Here is a 20,579-nt window from a genome sequence, read left to right as displayed (position 1 = left end):
TACACATGGCCAAGTGGTTGTGCAGCCAAGTGAGTGTAAAGAGCAATCTATGACAGATAGTATTCGGTCCTTAAAAATTCGCAAGTGGTTGGCTGCCGTTGACTCCTGTTCGGTGAATTTTGACCTTAGCGTTTGACTATGTGAGAAGAGAATGTTGGGTTGAAATCTAAGGCGGGCAGTGCACAGATCACGGAATTTCCTGCTCTGAACTTTGAAGCACGTGCTTCTATATTTTCTATGAGAAGCAAGAACTAATTTATATATTTTGGATATTTGCACGTTTTGTTATAGCTATAGACATTATTTGTATTGAGTAATTGATTTATTCATGGAAAACAATCAGCAAATAAACAAACAAATATCTTTTTTTTTTAATTATTTATGTGCAGGTTGAATTAAGAATATCAAATCCCTGACATTCTCTGACATTATGCTGTTTTTTTTTCTTTTCGAATCAGTGGAATCACAAGGCTCAAAGGACAAGCAAAGAAAATACTCCATTCAGTATTTTTTTTTTTTCATAAATCAAACACACCATAAAATTCTGTTTTTTCAGCCAAGAAAAAAGGATCATGAAACTTGCAGACGGATCATGATTACATTATTTTGAAAATTACTACTGAAATTTCATTGATTTTATGAACTCATTTGAGTTCAAACATGAGAGAATTTTTGCTGAATGATTTGTTGTGCTTCCTCGATTAGTTTCCTCAACACTTCTGCAGCAGGCAGAATTTCCTTGATCATGCCGACACCTTCACCAGCATACATAACCATGCAATCCAAATCACCTGTTGTCGTCGCATTTGGAATTGTACCGGCAAATCGGTGTATCTCCTTCGGCTGTCAGACGAAAGGATCGTTAAAACTGGATAATGTAATCGATGAATTATACAAATAGCTCACCACGCCATGAATTACTGAATGACCAATGACAGGTTGATTTTCCTCATTTTCATCATCTGGGAAATGCCTCCACTCAGTGTAGAAAGGTGTTCTTAGCACACGATGCGGTGCGCCAGGCCATCTTGAACGGCCAAATACATTTGTGTAGTTTGTCTCATTGTATTCAAGCAGCTTTTGTTTGTAATAAGGGTGTGCGAAGCTTTCATGGGTTGCAAGAAACCTGTATACAGATTTCCTTAAAAGATCAGAATCATAGAGAATGAAGAAATAAGAGTTTGAAATGGGAAACAATAGCAGACTGAAGACCTGGTCCCGAGACAAACACCATGAGCACCGAGTATCAAAGCTGCAACATAACCACGAGCATCTACAATACCACCCGCAGCAATGACAGTAATATCACAATCCGACACCAAGTCTACTACTCTTGGCAGTAGTGAGATCAATCCATCCTGCAAAAGGAAACCATCTAAAATACCCGAAGAACAGTTCGATCTCAATCTGACAGCTTTAAGAACTTCAATATGATTCATAGCTATCAGTCATGTGAATTTTCATTTTGAAAATAAGCTATGAAGCATTAGCAGTTTCTTTTAGAAGATAGGTTATGAATCATAGGCATGAACACAATTTAGAAACAGAAAGAGGCAGACATTGCATTAGAGTAATTCCAAAAAATATTTAGTCAATAAATCCAACTGATGAATATATGCTTTTGAGTTATAATAATAACTTGAGAGAAATATCAATCCTATGTAAACTCTTGCCAGATGATACAGTCATAGACAATGCTGTAAAAACATCCAATGCAAATATAGCATACATACTGATGTGGCAATGGGGCAGGCCTACTTGGCACGGAGTCAATTGTCAGGATAGAGGTCAAAGTCAAGGTGGTAAATACCCAGGTGCCAGAGGGTCAAACGGAAGACAATGGAAATAGCCAGTCGGGAGTCAGGCCCCGACCGGCGGGAGATAGGTCCGAGCAAACCACCCGTCCAGCTCAGAATGACATTTAAGACAGTCGATGCTCAATACGACGTAGCAAGACGTCAAGGGAGACCGGATCGCTGGTCTAAACAGGGGAGGACATGTTACTACACAGTCACCTCATGAAGGAGCCACATGAGGTCGTCAGAGCGGAGGGGTCCCCGCCGAGCGGCTACCCCACTCGGCCAAGCAGTGGGACCTAGTCGCGGACGGAGCAGAGTCCTGGCCGAGCGGCTACCCCACTCAGCCCAGCAACGGGGCCACTGTAGTATCTCTCGACATCCTTTTGGGAGATAGCGCCGCTGACACGAGGCATCGTCGACAGGCGAATCATACGACGGAAGCTTTTACAGTGCATGCCCTATTAAGGTATGCTGTTAGAGGTACTTTCCTGACAAGCCCTTTCATAAGACATATTGGAGATCATGTCCATGCCTTGGGAAGTGTGCACGTCGCCCACCAGGGATCTATATAAAGGGGGGTCCATCATCGGTGGAGGTGTGCGTTATTCTTGAGTTCTACTATTACTACTGTTGCTCCATTTTTCTTCATATTCCGATGACTGACTTGAGCGTCGGAGGGCTAACACTGGGACCCTTTCCCTAGCCCGGCATTGACGTCATTTGTTTTGCAAAGCGGAGCGAAGTTCACATCCGGTCAGCGAAGCCGCCACCTCCCAGCTTTCCAGTTTCACGCTTTCGGACAGGATCATTTTGGCGTCATTTGTGGGAACACAACATGCATCCGAACGAGAAGATAGAAGACGCTGGACGAATCACAACGGTGACACTGGCACCGGAAGGATTCGACATGCTGGTGCAAGCCCGAGCAGCCAAGATAGTGGAGCAGCAACAACAACAGGCGCTGGCCGAACGCCAAAAGCAGGAGCCCGTGGCATCAGTCGTTGGTCGACAAGCTGAGCACGGTGACCAAGCGGACCGAGTATCTGCTCGGGGTAATAGCAAGAAGTCGGCTGGCATGTATGGGGAAGCGCCCAATGCGTCTATCCCCTTCCACCGAGCGCTATTCAGGACCCCATCAGAGGAACGGGGTTGAGCGGATAAGAACCGGGGGTCTTCCTCAGACGATGCGCCCGTTCGGGACACAAGGAACAGGAAGGCACCCAGGGAGGATGATTCACCCGAGCGAATCAATCAACAGTTTTCGGAGGGGATTCTGAATGACCTCTACCAAAGCACTACACTTTGCTGGCGATCGGAGAGTACAACGGAACCACCGACCCAGGCAATCACTTGGTCAAATTTGACAATGCGACCACACTTCATCAGTATACCGACGGAGTTATATGTCGGGTCTTCCTCACCACTCTCTCTGGATAAGCACAACACTGGTTCAAAAGATTGTTGGACGGATCAATCCATAACTTCAAGGACTTCCGGGCGGCATTCCTTCACCACTTCGCCAGTATTCGCCGCCACCAGAAGACGAGCATGAATTTGTTCTCGCTGAAACAAGGGTCCAGAGAAGCATTGAGGGCCTACATCCAACGCTTCAACCAAGTAGCGATGGGCATCCCAGCGGTCTCCTTGGGCGTGTTGGTGAACACCTTTACCCAAGGGCTCACCGAAGGAGAGTTCTTTCGGTCGTTCATTCGAAAGTCACCAAGGGACTTCGACCGCCTGCAAAAGAAGGTCACCAAATACATCAACGTGGAAGAAGGTTAAGTGACAAGGAGGAGGGAGACGCCCCGCAGGAGCATCTGAACGACGACAGTCGAGTAGCCATCAACACCTAAGGGGCCTCGATCGGGAGGAGTGCCGCCACACCATGAGCCCAGGACACATGCCGTACAGCATGTGGCAGCCGCTCACCCAAAGGCTGCAAAAGGCAAGGTGTGGACGTCGATGTTTTGCTCCTTCCACCAATCGACGACACACAACATCCAGGACTGCTACGATCTGATGCCGACAGTTAGCAAGTCGGCCCCGCGGGGATATCGCTGTCAATCCCCATCTCCTGATCAACGACACAGGCGTCAATCAATCGGTCGAAGGGAAGGAGAAATGACGACAGTCGAGCCAGGCCACCATCCGCACTAGCGAAGGAACAATCCAAGTCCCTCCCGAGCCTCTACCGAGCGGAACAGGCCTTCAACTAGAGAGGAGGAGAACAAGAACAATGCCGCTCGAGAGAAAATAAGAATGATCGCTGATGGGCTGACCGGAGGTGATTCCAACCGAGCTAGAAAGTTACAAGCTCGACAACTCAAGATTCACGTAGTAGGCTGCAGCAAAGAGGGGGCCGAGGAACCCGAAATCAGCTTCGGCCCAAGACACTTAGAGGGAGTGGAGATCCCTCACGACGATGCGCTGATCATCCGAGCGGTAATTGTCAATTACACTATTCACCGAACCTTTGTTGATACAGGGAGCTCGGTGAACATGATATTCAAGAAGACATTCGATCAGCTGCAAATGGACCGGAGCGAGTTGCTGCCGATGACGACCCCACTCTATGGTTTTACAGCAACAAAGTGTTGCTACCCGGCCAAGCCAGGTTGGCCATTTCGCTCGGGGAGGAGCCACTGAAGAGAACAAGGACCACAAACTTCATTGTGGTAGATGCACCGTCGGCCTACAACGTCATATTGGGTTGACCGACCCTCAACGAGTTCCAAGTGGTGGTGTCCACCTACTGCTAGAAGATTAAGTTCCCGGTGGACGACAAGATGGGCGAGGTCAAGGGCGATCAGTTGGCCGCTCAGCGATGCTACGTCGAGATAATCAAATCCGAAGCAAGAGCCGCTCGGAAGAATCTGCGCTTGGAGGTGAACGCTATCACAGAGAAACCTGTTGGAGCAATCCCAATGGTCCGCGGGACCATGTGTTTTGGTGTTTGCGCAAAAGGTTTAAGTTAGGTTTACCCTCGTTATTTGATATGTGTACTTGAGTTGTGCAGGACTGCAGGTGACACATGTGACTCAGGTTGATGGCTTCGGGTCCGGTGAAGGATGGAGCATCCGAGGGACCGTGGACAAGGCAGCGAGGACAAGGGCCGAGGGAAGCGACTTCGAGGCATACGCGAAGGATGGCATTGGGGACGAGCCGCGGGCTTGGATGCATCCGAGGGACGAGAGCCAAAGGAAGTAAGCTTGAAGGCAAGAGGTCAAGGCTGCAAAGAAGAGTCAAATGAGTCGTGAGGGTACGAGTGCATGAGAGATTGTACTCGGAGTAAAATCCTAGTTTTAGGGTTTTACTATAGCGGCACTGTAGCAGTTACTGTAGCGTAATGTAGCAGTCGACTGGTGTATGGACCAGTCGACTGATGCATGGACCAGTCGACTGGTAACGGGCAAATCAGGTTCTGATTTGTTCCAAGCTCTATAAGAAGGAGCTTGGTATGGCCGGCCAAGGCGACGAAATTAGACTTGGTTAAAGCCTAATTAGTAGTCACCAAAGTGCTCAAGGTTCCCTTGTGTCCAAGTGTTGTTGGTGAGTGTTGTGGTGAGGTTTCTCCACCCACAAGGAGGTTGAGCTAGCCGGAGTTTCCGGGGACTAATCCACCGACGGATTGAGGGATCGTCCACCTTACGGACAGCCGTGGAGTAGGAGCATCATCTCCGAACCACGTTACATCGAACGTGTTAGCGGTTTGGTTTGCATTTCCTTTCTTTATCTTGTATTTAGTTTAGCTTGTTTGTATTAGTTTGTATTCCGCTGCACAAGCTAACAATAGTGTAGGAAGCTAACGATTTGGGGGTGCCGTCTATCCAACCCCCCTTCAAGCCGGCCGCAAGATCCTCCAACAAAACCTTATACATTAGTTTACGAAGAGAAGGAGGAGATTCAGATCCACCCGTGCCAGTCGGAGGCAACCACCTTCATTGTCACCGATCTGAAAAGCGCAAAGAAGGCAGAGCTGGTCGCTTGCCTTAGACAAAATTACGACATGTTCGCCTGGTCGACACACGAACTTCCCGGTATCTCATCGAGCGTGGCTCAACACGAGTTTCATGTCTGACCGGACGCTCGGCCGATAAAGTAATAGAAAAGGGACTTCAGAGTGAAGGAAAGCCTGATCATCTGGGCAGAGATAGAGAAATTGCTAGACGCCAGCCATATACGGGAAATCCAATTCCAGAGCTGGCTCGCTAACGTCGTGTTGGTCTCCAAACTGGGCAACAAATGACGGGTCTGCATCGACTTCCTTGACTTGAATAAGGAGTGCCCAAAGATTTTTATCTGCTGCCCCGGATAGATCAGATGGTGGACTCCACGACGGGCTGCGAGCTGATTTATATGCTCGATGCGTATTAGGGCTACCACTAAGTGTCGCTCGCCAGAGAGGATCAAGATAAGGTCAACTTCATCACGGCCGACGGAATGTACTGCTACAACATCATGTCGTTCGGACTAAAGAACGTCGGCGCCACATACCAGAGGCTAATGAATAATGTGTTCCAAAGATAGATCAGCTGCAATATGGAGGTATATGTTGATGACATATTAATAAAATCCCTTCAAGCTGCTGATCTATCTGCAGATATTGAAGAAACATGCCAAACCTTAAGGGTATATGGGATAAAGCTGAACCCGAGTAAATGTTTGTTCGATGCGAAGAGTGGTCGCTTCCTCAGTTATATCGTCACCGAACTGGGCATCGAGGCGAATCCAAGCAACGTGAAGGCGCTACAAGACATGCCTCCGCCCCGCAGCTTGAAGGAGCACAACAGCTGACCGGACCAATCACAGCGCTCTCCAGGTTCATCTCCAAGTCATTCGATCGAAATCATTCGGTCTTCAAGGTGCTGCGTTGAGTTACAAAGTTTCAATGAGACGCGGAGTGCGACCGGACGTTGGAAGAGCTTAAGGAGTACCTTAACTCCTTGCATGTGTTAGCTAAGCCGAGCGCTGGTGAGCCGCTCTGGATCTACCTGTCGTCCATCGAATATGTGGTTGGCTCGGCATTAGTTAGGCAGAACGACCACGAACAACAGTTTGTGTATTTTTTGAGTCATATATTGAAAGATATAGAATCTCGCTACACCTATCTTGGAAAGTAAACTTATACGTTAGTGCTAGACGCTCGAAGACTCCGCCTGTACTTCCTGGCGCGTCCAATCGTCGTGATGACCAACAGCGCCCTGGGAGAGTCCTTCTCAACCCAGAGGCGTCTGACCCGCTGATCAAGTGGACAACCGAGCTAAGTGAATTTGACATATAATATCAGCACCGAACAACGATCAAAGCACATGCCTTGGCTAACTTCGTCACAAAGGTCCACAATGCTGAGTCGGAAGCAACTTGGAGAATATATGTCGACGGTTCTTCCACCCGGCAAGGCAGCGGGATCGCCATACTACTAATTTTACCATGGGAGGATTAAATGCAAGTTTCTGTGCGGCTGGATTATCGGGCCACCAATAACGAAGCTGAATATTAAGCATTGATAGCCGGCTTACAGACAGCGCGGCATGTCGGAGCCACAAAAGTCCTCATTCACTCGGACTCTCAATTGGCCGCTCAGCAACTATCAGGGACGTTCAAGATAAGCAGCGCCCGACTCAAGCTATACGTAGAAGCCTTCGAGAAGCTGAAAGTGAATTTCCAAGAAATCCTTATACAGAAGATTCCCCAGGCAGATAATCAGGCCGCAGATAAGTTGGCTAAGTTAGCCAGTTCATTATCGTCGATCATGATAGAGCAACCGATCGAGCAAGTCTCATTGGTGGCGCATATCGACAAGATGGAAAGGATAACTTTCCCGAGTGACTGGAGGACGACACTGATAGAGTTCCTCCAATAGGGTGTTATACCTGCCGATCAAGAAGAAGTCTGCTTACTAAAAAAGAGGGTCGGGCGGTTCACCTTGGTCGGAGATCAGCTGTATAAGAGTCTTTTCCAGACCCTGCTCAAGTGCGTCGGACCAGAGGATGCGGAATATATGGAGACCATCCAGGCAGTCGTTCGCTGGCTCAAAAGATTCTCCTAGTCGGATATTTTTGGCCCACTCTCCAAGAGGATGCCACTCGGACAGTAGTCACCTACTTGTACTGCCAAAAGTATCACAACATCCCGCACCGGTCGACCGAAGAGATGAAGGCATCTACGGTGTCTTGCCCGTTCGACCAATGGGGCATGGAGATCGTTGGGTCGTTCCCCATAGCAATCGCTCAGTGAAGATTCCTACTCATCATAGTGAATTACTTCTCAAAGTGGATGGAGGTCGAGCCGCTAGCTAAAATAAGTGAACAGATAGTTATTAAATTCATCTGGCAGAACATCCTGTGTCGGTTCGGTATCCCCCGCTGACTCGTCTCAGACTACAGGAGACAGTTAGCTGGTCGAAGGCTCAGAGAGTGGTGTGAAGGCTATGACAACCAGCAGGCCTTCACCTCTGTGGCCTACCCCTGAGCAACGGGCAAGAGAAAGTCACCAATCAAGAGATCCTCATAGGCCTACGAGCTCGGCTCGACCACGTAAGAGGCAGTTGGGTCGACGAACTCCCTAGTTTCTGTGGGCCCTCCACACGACTCTAAAGGAGGCGACCGGCGTAACACCATTTCATTTGGTGTACGACGGTGAAGCGGTGGTCCATGGAGGCCGGAGTAGAACCTGATCGGGTGTAGCTCTACGACGAGGGGAACGCCAAGCAAAAACTCATGAAGCTTGATTTGGTGGACAAGGCACGGGATAAGACTACTGTTCGGCTGATGGCGTACCGGTAGCGGATAAAACAGAACTACAACCGAAGGGTGATCCCGAGGTCTTTCCATCTCGGCAATCTAGTGTGGAAGAGAATAAAACTAGTCGGCGATGTCACCAAGCTCGAGGCGCCATGGGTGGGACCTTACAAGGTCATGCAAAAACTTCGCACAGGAGCCTACTACCTGGATGATGAAGACAAAAGACAGCTCGAGCGGCCATGGAGCGCGAATCATCTCCAACCCTACAAGGTCGGATGAGAGGTGTGTGAGTGAATATCGATGTATCTGTATAAGTGTGTATGTCTTCTAGATCCAGGACAAATATGAATAAAAGCACAAGTATTCCAAACTCTTGAACCGATCGGTCAAGTTAAAAGTCTAGCGGCGACTATAAACCCCTGTCTACACATTACAACCGTTGAGCGATGAAGTTAAACCCTAGTCTTCATCAACGGTCAAGTGACGACCTTAAACTCTTGTCTACATCAGCGGTCGAGCGGCGACTTTAAACCCTTATCCACATCAACGGTCGAGCGGCAACCTTAAACCCTTGTCTACATCAGCGGTCGAGCGGCGACCTTAAACCCGGGTCTTCGTCAACGGTCGAGTGGTGACCTTTAACCCTCGTCTTCGTCAACCGTCGAGTGGCCACGTTAAACCCTAGTCTTTGTCAACGGTCGAGCCACGACCTTAAATCCTTGTCTACGCATGTCAATGATCGAGCGACAACCTTAAATCCTTGTCTACGCATGTCAACGGTCGAGCAACAACCTTAAATCCAAGTCTGCGGCTCCAACAGCTAAGCGATGGCTATAAACTCGGGACCAACAAAAAACGGCTTATCCAAACAAGTAGTACAAACACCGACCGGTGGGTCACAGAGCCACACTTGGGAGTTTTTCATAAAATGATAAGCAGTTCGTAGTCCTAATCGATCCTGAGCGGTAATGCAGGGGCAAACAAGTTAGAAAATAAAACAAGGAAGTGTCGAATAGCGCAGCACGAATGAGCGACATCAAATAAAAAGGTACGCCAAACGGGTGACCATTCATTAACACTTCTAGTTTTTACAAGGCCAGAAGGGGCAATACAAAAAGAAGACAAGATACGCAGGAGTAGGCTCACTCGAGGTAGTCGAGTACGTCGTCGGGCAACGACTCGGTCATCTTATCTTGGCTGATAACCTTTCTCGTCAAGCTAGTTGGGATATGGCCGCCGCTCTTCAGTTGGTCGAGCATCTCGTCGATGGCAAGATTGAAAAGACGGAGCGCCCGATCGGTGACCTGGTCATTAAAGGCGTCCGTACGGAGGTAAGCCTTTTTCTGCACCTCGAACCGGCTGGACTTCGCACTTTGGTAAACTTCTAGCGCCAACCGAGATGCCTCTAAATCCGTCTTCAAAGTGGCTAGCTCTGCATCTTTGGCGTCAAGCTGGGCCTTCGCCACAGACCAATCGGCTGACCTGCCCTCTCGCTCAGCATTCAGCGAGGTCTTCGCCTCCTCCAGTTTTTGAGTCAACACCCGAAACTCTTTGTTTTTGATTTCCAAGTTTTCGATGGCTCGGAGCTTCCTGGTGTTGGCCGAGTGGATCTTGGACTCAAAGGTGTTCGTCTGTTTATTAAGCCGAGCCAATTGCGTAGCCTGCTCGGCGCTCTTGCCCCTCTCCGCCTCCAGCAGCTCGGAGCTCTTATTCAAGCCTTTAGTTAGGCCATCTCGGCGCTTATCTGCTCCAAGCACTCCTGCGACTGCTTGGTCATTCGGGGCACGCAGCTGCTGGACTTCGTGTTTCAAAAATACGAGTCTTTGACAAATATGGTCAGGCTCTCTACCATACTGTAATGAACAAGGAAATTATAAAGGTAGAGCGGAAATAAACAAATACGCAGAAAATACTTACCTAGTGGACATCTGGGCATGACTGTCGACAAGTACCCCTGGAGGCATGACCGCCGCATGAGCCCGAGCGTCGGCACATATCCATGTGAGCGGCCCCTGAATAATTATTTGGTGCTTGGGGCTCCGTGATGCGGCGTCGTCCGGGTCGCGCCATTTGTCTGTCAACAAATGCATAATTGTCGTTATTTGGCGTTGGCCGCTCGAAGCAGACGGGGCAGAGGTTGCTCTGCCAACCGACTGGGTTGTTGATGCCGATCAGATGCGAGATTTTCCGACCGCTGGCAGAGATATAGGCGGCAGAAAGGTGACTGGAGGCACACAGAGGGTTCCATGGGGCAGCCCGGACAACAACAACGTCCGGTCGGAGGAAACGGACATATGGGGGGCGACCGCTGCTTGTTCAGGAGGAGCGGGTGTTGAAGTTTCGCCCCGTTCGGATAGAGGGCGTGAGCCGGCTCGAGTGGGGGTCTGCACAGCGGAGGAGGCGGATTGGGAGGTAGCTTCCGCACGACGTCTCTTCCGGCTTATCAAAGGCTCCCCATAAGAGGTCGACTCGGAGGCCTCCGCAACTGAAAGCACCAGGGGTTGCTCTGGTGGAAGGTCAGCTGTACCAGCTGCTCCACTGCCAGTTGTTCGGCTGGGTCCTGCTTCGCTCCCTTGCACTAACGCTTCCTCGCTTTCGTCGAGCGGATACTTATGGGAGTCGATTGGCTGCAAGCGCCCTCTCTACGTCCACGACTTGCACTTGCCGGCCAGACATGCTCGCAACATGATTCGAGCTGCGCAAAAGGAGGAAAAATCAGTAAGATTCAAAGACTGGAAGAAGAAAGAGCATAACGGAAGCTTAGTGTGGATTGGACTCAAGCCGAACACGTAGAGGACACCCTCCAGCAGCAACTTATGGATATGGTACTTCTGACTGGCTAAGCTGGAGGCTGCATGGAAATAGTCCGATCGGCTTTTGTACTTCTTGAGATCCGGAGGGTTCGATACTTCTAGCTACCAGCTAGTCGGGAAATCTGGCTGCTTGAGAAAGTGAACGAAAAAGTAGCAGTCTCTCCAATACTTGTTGGAGGACGACATCTTATCAAAGAAGACTAAGCCCACTCGGGCCTGAAAGAGAAAAGTCCCCGGCTCGGACAATTTCAGATAATAAAAATAATGGAAGAGTCGAGGAGTCGGAGGAATGTCGTGTAGGCAGAACAGGACGACGACCCCGCACAACAGCCAAAAGGAGTTTGACACTAATTGGTTAAGGGAAATACGAAAATATTTACAGACCGCGGAGAAAAATGGGTGGATAGGGAACCGTACACCAAAGAAACAAAAAAAACCCGGCGGTGGCTCATACGGCCGGTCGAAAGCAGAAGGAAGAACGATTTGATAGCCAGATGGAAATTGGTAAGTAGATTTCAAACTCTCAACGTCACCCCCATCGAACTTGGACTCAGTGGAAGTGTATCAGAGCCCAGGGACGGAGGTGGGGGTTGTGAGGAGCTGGCCATCAAAAACAAGGACGACGAAGAACAACGAAAAGATTTGACTGAAAAGATGAAGAGGCTTACAAGAGGGATCGCCGGAGAGGCAGAAGAAGTGAAATGTCGTCGGGAAGCTCGAAGACGAAATGAAGAAGACGACGACGCACGCGAGGTTTATAAACCTTGCGACCGATCGACCTGAGTTGTTTGATCCACGATTGCGAAAAACTAAGAGAAGATCCAGCCATTGAATGAATTTGAAAAGGCGTCTATCACATCGCCAGCGGATATCCGTCTGTCACGTCAAACATGCGACGACAGAAAGAAAGACACATGACGCTCAACCATCGGACGACATTAATGAGGCTTAATTAAAAGATATGGTCGCGTGCTCCGCTATAATAATCATAGATTTGCATGGTCTTCGAGAAATCTGGATGACAACAGGGCTCTTGGCCGAGGAGCGCAATTAAAGGAAAAGGAATTTTTTCACCAAGTGTTGTCACCCATTGCCCGAGCGGCACGGATAAGCGATTATCACACATCCGAATGGTTGAGACACAGTTTGCTTCAAAAGGCTTGGGCCGAGCGACAGTTATATACCCAGTCTGACAATGCGAAGCCGAACGACAAAGGCGTGGGAGTCATCGAAGACTCTACTGGTCCAGTCAGTCGGACTTGCAGCCTCATTCGACTAAACTTGAGGGGAGGCTTGTGATGCGGCGATGGGGGCAGGCCTATATGGCACGGGGTCAATTGTCATGGTAGAGGTCAAAGTCAAAGTGGTCAACGCCTAGGTGCTAGAGGGCCGAACGGAAGACAATGGAAATAGTTGGTCGGGCAGTCAGGCCTAGATCAACGGGAGATAGGTCCGAGCAGGCCACCCGTCCAGCTCGGGATGACGCGTAAGACAGTTGACGCTCAATACGGCGTAGCAGGACGTTCGAGGGAGAACGGATAGCTGGTTCGAACGGGGGAGGACGTGTTACTAAACAGTCACCGCACGGAGGAGCCACTTGAGGTCGTCAGAGCGGAGGGGTCCCGACCAAGCGATTACCCCGCTCGGCTAAGCAGCGGGACCTAGCCGTGGACGGAGCGGAGTCCCGGCCGAGCGGTTGCCCCGCTTGGCCCAGCAACGGGACCATTGTAGTATCTCTCGACATCATTTTGAGAGATAGTGTTGCTAACATGAGGCATGGTCGACAGGCGGATCGTACGGCGAAAGCTTCTACTGTGTTGTCAAGGATATGCATGCCGTGTTAAGGTATGATGTCAAAGGTACTTTCCTGACAGATTCTTTCATAGGACATATTGGAGAACGTGTCTATGCTTTGGGAAGTGTGCACGTCGCCCATCAAGGCTCTATATAAAGGGAGGCCATCATCGACAGAGGTGCACGTTATTCTTGAGTTCTACTGTTGCTACTGTTGCTCCGTTTTTCTCCATATTCCAGTCACTGACTTGAGTGTCGGAGGGGCAACGCCGGAGACCCCTTCCTTAGCCCAGCACTGAGGTTATTTGTTTTGTAGAGCGAAGCGAAGTCCACGTCCGGTCAACGAAGACGCCACCTCCCAGCTTTCCAGCTTCACGCTTTCGGACAGATCACATACAATTATTATGAAATCTTGGAGGAGACTTATGTGATGTGCTCCAAAATCCAAATAACCACAAAAACACAATATAGATAAGGTATTCAATATGTGCATGACATAGACACCATAAGCATTTACAAAAGTTTGTGCATCATATATCTAAATTTAAGAATTCAGTTAACGATCATAATGATAATACCTGACCAATTACATGCCCCCCAGCTTCCCGACCTTGAACAATAATAGCATCAACTCCGGCACATTTGGCTTTCTTGGCTTCCTCAAAAGAACCAACCTATGCAAGAAATTGAATTTTTTAGTAGAAGGAAGGCAATTGAAGTGATCGCTTAGAAAATGTCAAGAATCTCAATTTATGTAATTACTATATCAAACAATTAAACGCGATGAAAACATCTTGAAACGCTTTACTAAATAGTTTATTCAGGCAATTTCTGAGCTTTAGCAGTTCAGGATAAGTTCTTAAGCCGCCAATGTGAGAATTGGGAAAGCTGAAGTGTATCATAGTTACCTACTTGGTGAATGACCTTGACTCCTGCAAGATGTGCCTCTGAAACGAGTTCTTTTGGGAACTCTCCCCAGTAAACTTGCAATATTGCAACTTTTTCTTCCAACACAACCTTCAGGTTTTCTTTGTGTGGAAAACTTAGAACCATACCGACCCCAAACGGTTTGTCTGTCAAAGTTCTAGTTTTTTGTATCAAATCCCTCAGGTGATCAGGTGCCTCCTGGGGAACCAAAAAAAAAAAAAAATTCAAGATGTAGAGGACGAGATGATTAGAAAGCTCATTGGAAGTGCTAGAGGAACATGAAGATAAGCCGTTTAACTGGAGAAAAGAAAAACGGGAAAGTCCTGTGAATTTCTTGGAACTGCGCTTTTCTAACAAATAAAAAAATAAGTCATCCAACTTAAACGACCGAGGGAAGAAGAAAGTGAAAGGTTAGTACCCAATCCGGCGCTCGGAGGAGGCCGATGGCGCCAGCGTTGGCGACGGCGGCGACGAGCTCAGGACCGGAGATATCGGGGCCCAGGGGCGCCTGCACGATGCCGTATTCGAAGCCGAGGATGCCTCTCCAACCCATGGCCCAACGATCTGTCGTCGATGGATTTGGCTGAGGGGACATCTGCAAGCAGCTTTAATAGGACGGGCTGACAGAAGGCCACGGGACAGAGAGCCACGGCGAGACGTAAGTGACGACATCATTCGCCGGCGGCGGAACCCCAATCATTTGTAACTTGTAATTGATTAAACTTACACTAATATAATACTTTCAAGATTTTTAACTACTGCATCATCACTGACATCATCTCCATTTCGGAGACAAAATGAGCCAACGACTACGTGGCATGAGTATGGCGACGCGCCGATGAGTGGACTCACGAGATTATTCGGCGCACTCTGCCACGCTCCGGCCACCTCCTCGACAGCTGTCACGAGTCCGCATCCCAATTCCATTACTCCTTCCCTCTTTCCAGATTTGAATGCCTCAAGAAGCGAAACGCATTGTTCCCAAAATACCCCTCTTCTAGCTGTTTTATAGCCTTATTTCGAAAATCATCAAGGGTGGTTTCGTCAAAGTAAGCAATGCCAGCTGGGAACGCCATTCTTTTAGAAATTCCAGTGTCCTTCAAGTGACCGTTCCTCATCCCCTTCTTTATTAGCCCTCAGGGCAGCTCGTCTCTGCTTCCCCGTTCAAATGTCTACTTCTTTCCCAGCTCTATATAAACAAACCACTTCTCATATTTACAGAGCAAGCTCTTCTTGCTCTCTCCATCCATGGCGATCTCTTCTACCTTTGTCTTCTTCTTGGTGCTGCTCTCCTTCGCTTTCCAGTTTTGCCGTGGCGGCAGAACTACTCTCTCCGCTCCGGTGGAGGAGCAGCCGCTCTCCATGACCTACCACAGGGGCGCCCTTCTCACCGGCAACGTCTCCGTCAATCTCATCTTCTACGGTAGCTTCTCCGCTACCCAACGCGCCATCGTCTCCGACTTCGTCGCTTCACTCTCCCCACATATCCGCCACAAGGGCTCCTTCGAACCCTCAGTTGCCACCTGGTGGCGCGGACTTGCCCGGTACTACGCCGCCTCCCGCACCCGCCCGCCCAGGATCTACCTCGGCGAGCAGATTCTCGACGAGGGTTACTCCTTCGGCCGTTCCCTCGGCGATGCTGACCTCGCCGCCCGCGGTGAGCCGCGTGGTGCCGTGAATGTGGTGCTCACCGCCGAGGATGTGGCCGCGGATGGCTTCTGCGTGAGCCGGTGCGGCACTCACGCGGCGTCGGGGCGGAGCCGCGCTGGGCGGTTCGCCTACGTGTGGGTTGGGAACTCGGCGAAGCAGTGCCCCGGGCTGTGCGCGTGGCCCTTCCATCAACCGGAGTATGGGCCGCAGTCTCCGCCGCTCGTGGCGCCAAACGGAGACGTCGGGATCGACGGGATGATAATTAATCTAGCCGCTCTTCTCGCCGGAACCGCCACCAACCCCTTCGGCAACGGATTCTTCCAGGGTCCGAAGGAAGCGCCGCTTGAGGCGGCGACGGCGTGCACAGGAGTCTACGGGAAGGGGGCGTACCCAGGGTACGCAGGCGACCTACTGGTGGACCAGGCCACAGGAGCCAGTTACAACACCTACGGGACTAGCGGGAGGAAGTACTTGGTCCCTGCTCTTTTTGATCCATCCACGTCATCCTGCTCCACCTTGGTATAGTTTCGGCATTCGGTTGACAGAAACGGACAGGAGCATTAACAACCACGCAGTCATTACTAGCTTATTAGTTTGTAATAATTCTTTCATTTATTGGATGAAATGTTTTAAAATTTGTTACAAAATTTCAGATGTGATAGTAAATTCGAAAGGGTGAACTACTCAACAATTTAACTTTTTAAATTGATGATCCAACTAAAAAGAAAATATAATCCTAATTGAAATCTAATAATGAGTGACTGAGACACTATATATACACAATGAGTGATTGAGATATTATATGTACATTTTGTCATTCTATTATATTTTGATAGTACATTCTATCATTGAAATCTAACAATAAGTGACTGAGATATTATATGTACATTTTGTCATTCTATTATATTTTGATAGTACATTCTATCATTGAAATCTAACAATAAGTGACTGAGACATTATATGTACATTTTGTCATTGCATTCTATTTTGATAATACATTCTATCATTGTACCATATTTTAGTAGTCTTGACTGTCCTTTTAGGATAACTTTCCACTATTTAAAAAAAAAAGAATGTAAATTTAAGGAGGTTTTACTCAGTAATATAATACATGTAAAATGGAGTTGAGACAATAAATATTTCACCATCATTGGTGACAAAAGATGAACATTTTCACCTCTAGCGCCCCCGTTAATTCGTCTCAAGGCCAACACGGAGAAGATAAATCACAGATGACTACTAGTATTTGAAATAGTGACTAGCAAATAAGCATTTCACCATCATTGCACCATACTTATGTGGCAGACTAGAGGAGAGTGATAATTTATAGATTTTTTTTAGTTGTCATTAAATATCTAATTTTTTAAACCACTTGAGAACAATAATATGATATTATTAAAATTTATCACCAATCATCGAAGTAAATCAAAAGACGTACGTGGTGATCTTCTATTTTTTTAAATTCGCTAAAAAAGGAAATTCTCTGTAATTCATCTCGACCTTGAAAATTTTAAATTCCACACTTAGACTTGGTACTGTCACATTAGCGGTCACCTTACGACTGCCCAATACTATTTAGAGGGAGTTCAATAAGAACCCAAATTAATAAGTGCATGGAAGTGAATCTACAGAGGTGATAAAGTATCCTACTAAATTTTAACTCTTTACTATTACAATCATATCTCATTCATTTACCAATAGAGTAATCCTAAGAGAGTATTTGGTTGAGGGTTATCATTGATAACCTTGATAGGTTATCCATAAAAACCTTGTTTGATTTAGTAATGAGCAATTCCCGGTGATCCTGTTCGAACCAAGGGTCAACAAACGCTGGGGATGCGGCGCTCCTTGCTGGGTCCTCGAGTGCTCCGGTGAACCTGCAGCAAAACCGAGCCGGGAGGGGTGTCCCGGCGACGACCCTCCGACGCTCAAGTCAGGCGAGGAATAACAAGAAGGTGGTCTCCAGATCCAGATTTCTCATACCTCCGGTGAAGAAATGGAGGCCTTATATAGACCTCCCGAAGAAGCCTGGGCGCACCAATCAAAGTAACCACCTGCCTTTGACCATGCCCAGGTATGAGTCTGTCAGAAGGGCCATGCCCAGATACGGATATGTCAGGAAGATGTCCATGAGACCATACTGCTACTGTATCAACCTTTCCATGATGTGACGGCAAGGTCCTTCATCGTGCGATCTTGTGTACGGCCTGCTTTTGCTGATATCCCATATCCCGAGCCGAGCGCATAGGCCGCTCGGCCCCCTTTGTACCCTCGCCCTTATCTTGGCCGAACGGACGACCCGCTCGGCCCTTCGGTTCCAGCCGAGCGGCATCCCGCTCGGCCCTTCGATCCTCCTGCCTTGGCGTCGGAAACCCAAACCCTTGGATGGGTTATGTCTAGCTCCGCTCGGACGTACTCAGCTGCTCGGCGTGGCCATTAACCGCTTAGTCAGCCCTTCATCGGTCCTCAAGCTGAGACCCTTCAAAGAATGGGTCCCCCATTCTTACCGCCGGATCACTTGCCTTCCCTTCAAGTCAGTGAGTCCGACTGACTGGACTATATGTGTCCGAGCGGGCGGTCGCCGCCTCTCCGTAGCTTATAATATCCCTGGGGCCGTTCGGCCCTTCTGTCAAATTCAGTCGTTCGGCTCTTCATTCCAGTTGTCTTGTCGCTCAACATGGACGTTTGCTTGTCTAGATCTTCTCGAAAATCACGCAAATCTTCTCCATTAAGTCGAAGCATGCGCGGTATGGGCGCATTAATTGTGCCTGGCGACAGAGCGCCACGTGGCTCTTCTCGCGTGGCGGTGATGATCCGTACGATGGGACGCTGGTCATTTTGAAACGGACGGCTAGATGATGACTTCGTCTTCCGTGACCTGCATCCGACGGATGAGGCTGACCAGCCTCGTTCGTATAAAGCCCTCGTCTTCGCCTTTTACGCCGCATTTTCTGTTTCATCGCGTATTCTCCGTCGAAGGTGCCCGCTGCTGCTGCATCATTCCGGCCGTCCCAGCTCTCGCCTCTTGTTGGTCTTTGGCTCTTTGGTGATCCTTTCTGTCTACCTTCCCTCAGTAAGCTTCTCCCTTCCCTTACAAGATCTTCTCTGCTCATTTCGCCCCTTTCGTTTCCCTTCCTTCGATTTCTTGCCATTCTTTCGCTTCTCCGAGATGGCAAGCTCCTCTGCACCCACTGTTGGTGTTCATGGCCCTTGGTACCTGACCATGGAGAGTCGATTTGATGAGGAGGGTGCTCGGCGTCTTGTTCGGACGTATGGAATTTCCGATAACTATGAAATAGTCGTAGCCGACCCGACCGACCGACCACATGACCCGCCGATCGACACAATCTGTTTCTTTTTAGACCAATTCGAGGGTGGCCTTAGATTTCCTACCCATCCCTTTATTTTAGAGGTTTGTAACTATTTTCGCATCCCGCTCGGCCAACTTGTGTCGAATTCCTTTAGGCTGCTGAGCGGGATGGTCGTCCTCTTCAAGCTGCACAGTATCCCTCTTGACCCTAAAATATTCCACTTCTTCTTCTACCCCAAACAATCCGAGCTGGGGACTTTTATTTTCCAAAGTAGAATAGGCTTTAAATTTTTTGACAATATGCCGACCTCCAACAAACACTGGAAGGAGTTTTTCTTTTATATCCGACTTCCCGAGCGGCCAGCATTCCGAACCAAATGGCAGACCGCTGTGCCGACTCAGCCGGAGCTCGGCAAGTTCAGAAGCAATCCAGCCTATCTTCATGCGGCGAACTGGTTGTCCGGTCAGCGATACAAGATCGATCAGCTGCTGCTCAAGGGGGTGTTGTATATTTTCGGATTGTCTCCCGTTCGGGCAAATCTCCCCGTCCGCATGAGTAAGGATTCTTTACTCTCTTAGTCTTTTTTGTCTAATTGATTTTAATTTCGTTTACTGCAGCTGAAGTCATGTGGCGCTCTAAGGCTACCGCTCATTTGAAACTGAAGGCCGTGGAAATTGAGGCGGCCACCAAAAAGGAGCTCGCCGAGCGGGGTCTCATTCCCAGCCGCCCGGCAGACGCGGGAGAGGGGGGGCGCAGTCCGCCCCTGAAACAGATGCTGCCCCATCCGCTTCAACAGAGGTTGAGGCGGATCCTGTTTCCTCAGCCCCCGCCGAGCTGGGGGTCCCTCAGGTCGGGGATCCACCGCTGGAAGTTCGGCGAAAGCGTCGAAGAGACTCCAGCCTTCCGCCGCCACAAGAGGGAGCACCACAGGTGCCGATCGGCGTAACTTCGCCTGCTAGCACGCCATCACAGATCGGGACTCCAGCGGCCTCGCCTACCGCACAGCCTTCCGGCTCTCCTCCCCGGACTCGTCGCCGTTTACGTCGGTTGGGCGAAACTTCCACCATAGGGGAGTCTTCGCAACAAGCGGCTGCAACTGAAGAAGCGTCGTCCGGCCATCCGACCATCAAGACCACCCTCCGATTCCCATCGGAGGAATATTTACTGTCTGCCGATCGGCCATCGAGCCCTGTTCACGATTAACGGGTCCGCTCGCCAAGCTTTTGAGGACGCCCAGATTCAGTTGCCCTCATGAGGCCCAAGCAGCTCGGCGAAGGCCACACAGGTGAATTCATCTTTCTTCATGTGCCATGCTATTGTTTGACTCGATTTTATTATTTCACGCTGGGTCGAAAGAATCGCCACCACCCACCGGGCAGTGGAGGATCTCTGGAAAACTCCAAGTATCGGGGTCCATCGCCGAGCGGGAGAAACAAACTCGAGGCGAATGTAAGAAGGTCACGATCCGTCCGCAGAGGTGGCCCGACCAAGACTTGGTGAAGAAGGGACGGGACGTGAAACGCGCCTGGCCGGAAGAGGCGG

The 20,579-nt window shown here is 49.2% G+C and overlaps 2 protein-coding genes and 1 long non-coding RNA gene across 3 annotated transcripts; 1 reads left to right on the top strand and 2 right to left on the bottom strand.

The window, feature by feature from the left end:
- Positions 1 to 482: 482 nt before the first annotated feature.
- On the bottom strand, positions 483 to 14,793 carry LOC121981655 ((3aS,4S,5R,7aS)-5-hydroxy-7a-methyl-1-oxo-octahydro-1H-indene-4-carboxyl-CoA dehydrogenase-like). Its single transcript, XM_042534273.1, has 6 exons — positions 14,495 to 14,793; positions 14,062 to 14,274; positions 13,728 to 13,823; positions 1,213 to 1,358; positions 907 to 1,126; positions 483 to 843 (listed from the first exon to the last, which is right to left on the bottom strand). Exons 1-6 carry the CDS (start codon positions 14,669 to 14,671, stop codon positions 655 to 657), a joined length of 1,041 nt encoding a protein of 346 aa, XP_042390207.1. The 5' UTR covers positions 14,672 to 14,793; the 3' UTR covers positions 483 to 654.
- Positions 9,896 to 13,714, bottom strand: LOC121981657. Its single transcript, XR_006111897.1, has 2 exons — positions 10,460 to 13,714; positions 9,896 to 10,395 (listed from the first exon to the last, which is right to left on the bottom strand). It is a non-coding gene; the product is annotated as an uncharacterized LOC121981657 (long non-coding RNA).
- A 394-nt stretch (positions 14,794 to 15,187) lies between the features above and the next one.
- LOC121981656 (protein PHOSPHATE-INDUCED 1 homolog) lies at positions 15,188 to 16,373 on the top strand. The gene has a single exon (XM_042534274.1). It carries the CDS (start codon positions 15,325 to 15,327, stop codon positions 16,249 to 16,251), a length of 927 nt encoding a protein of 308 aa, XP_042390208.1. The 5' UTR covers positions 15,188 to 15,324; the 3' UTR covers positions 16,252 to 16,373.
- Positions 16,374 to 20,579: the final 4,206 nt, after the last annotated feature.

The sequence above is a fragment of the Zingiber officinale genome, chromosome 5A, assembly GCF_018446385.1.
Source record: "Zingiber officinale cultivar Zhangliang chromosome 5A, Zo_v1.1, whole genome shotgun sequence".
In the NCBI taxonomy this organism is placed as follows: domain Eukaryota; kingdom Viridiplantae; phylum Streptophyta; class Magnoliopsida; order Zingiberales; family Zingiberaceae; genus Zingiber; species Zingiber officinale.
Note: the sequence above shows the minus strand (reverse complement) of the source record. Positions and strands in the feature narration are given on the sequence as shown.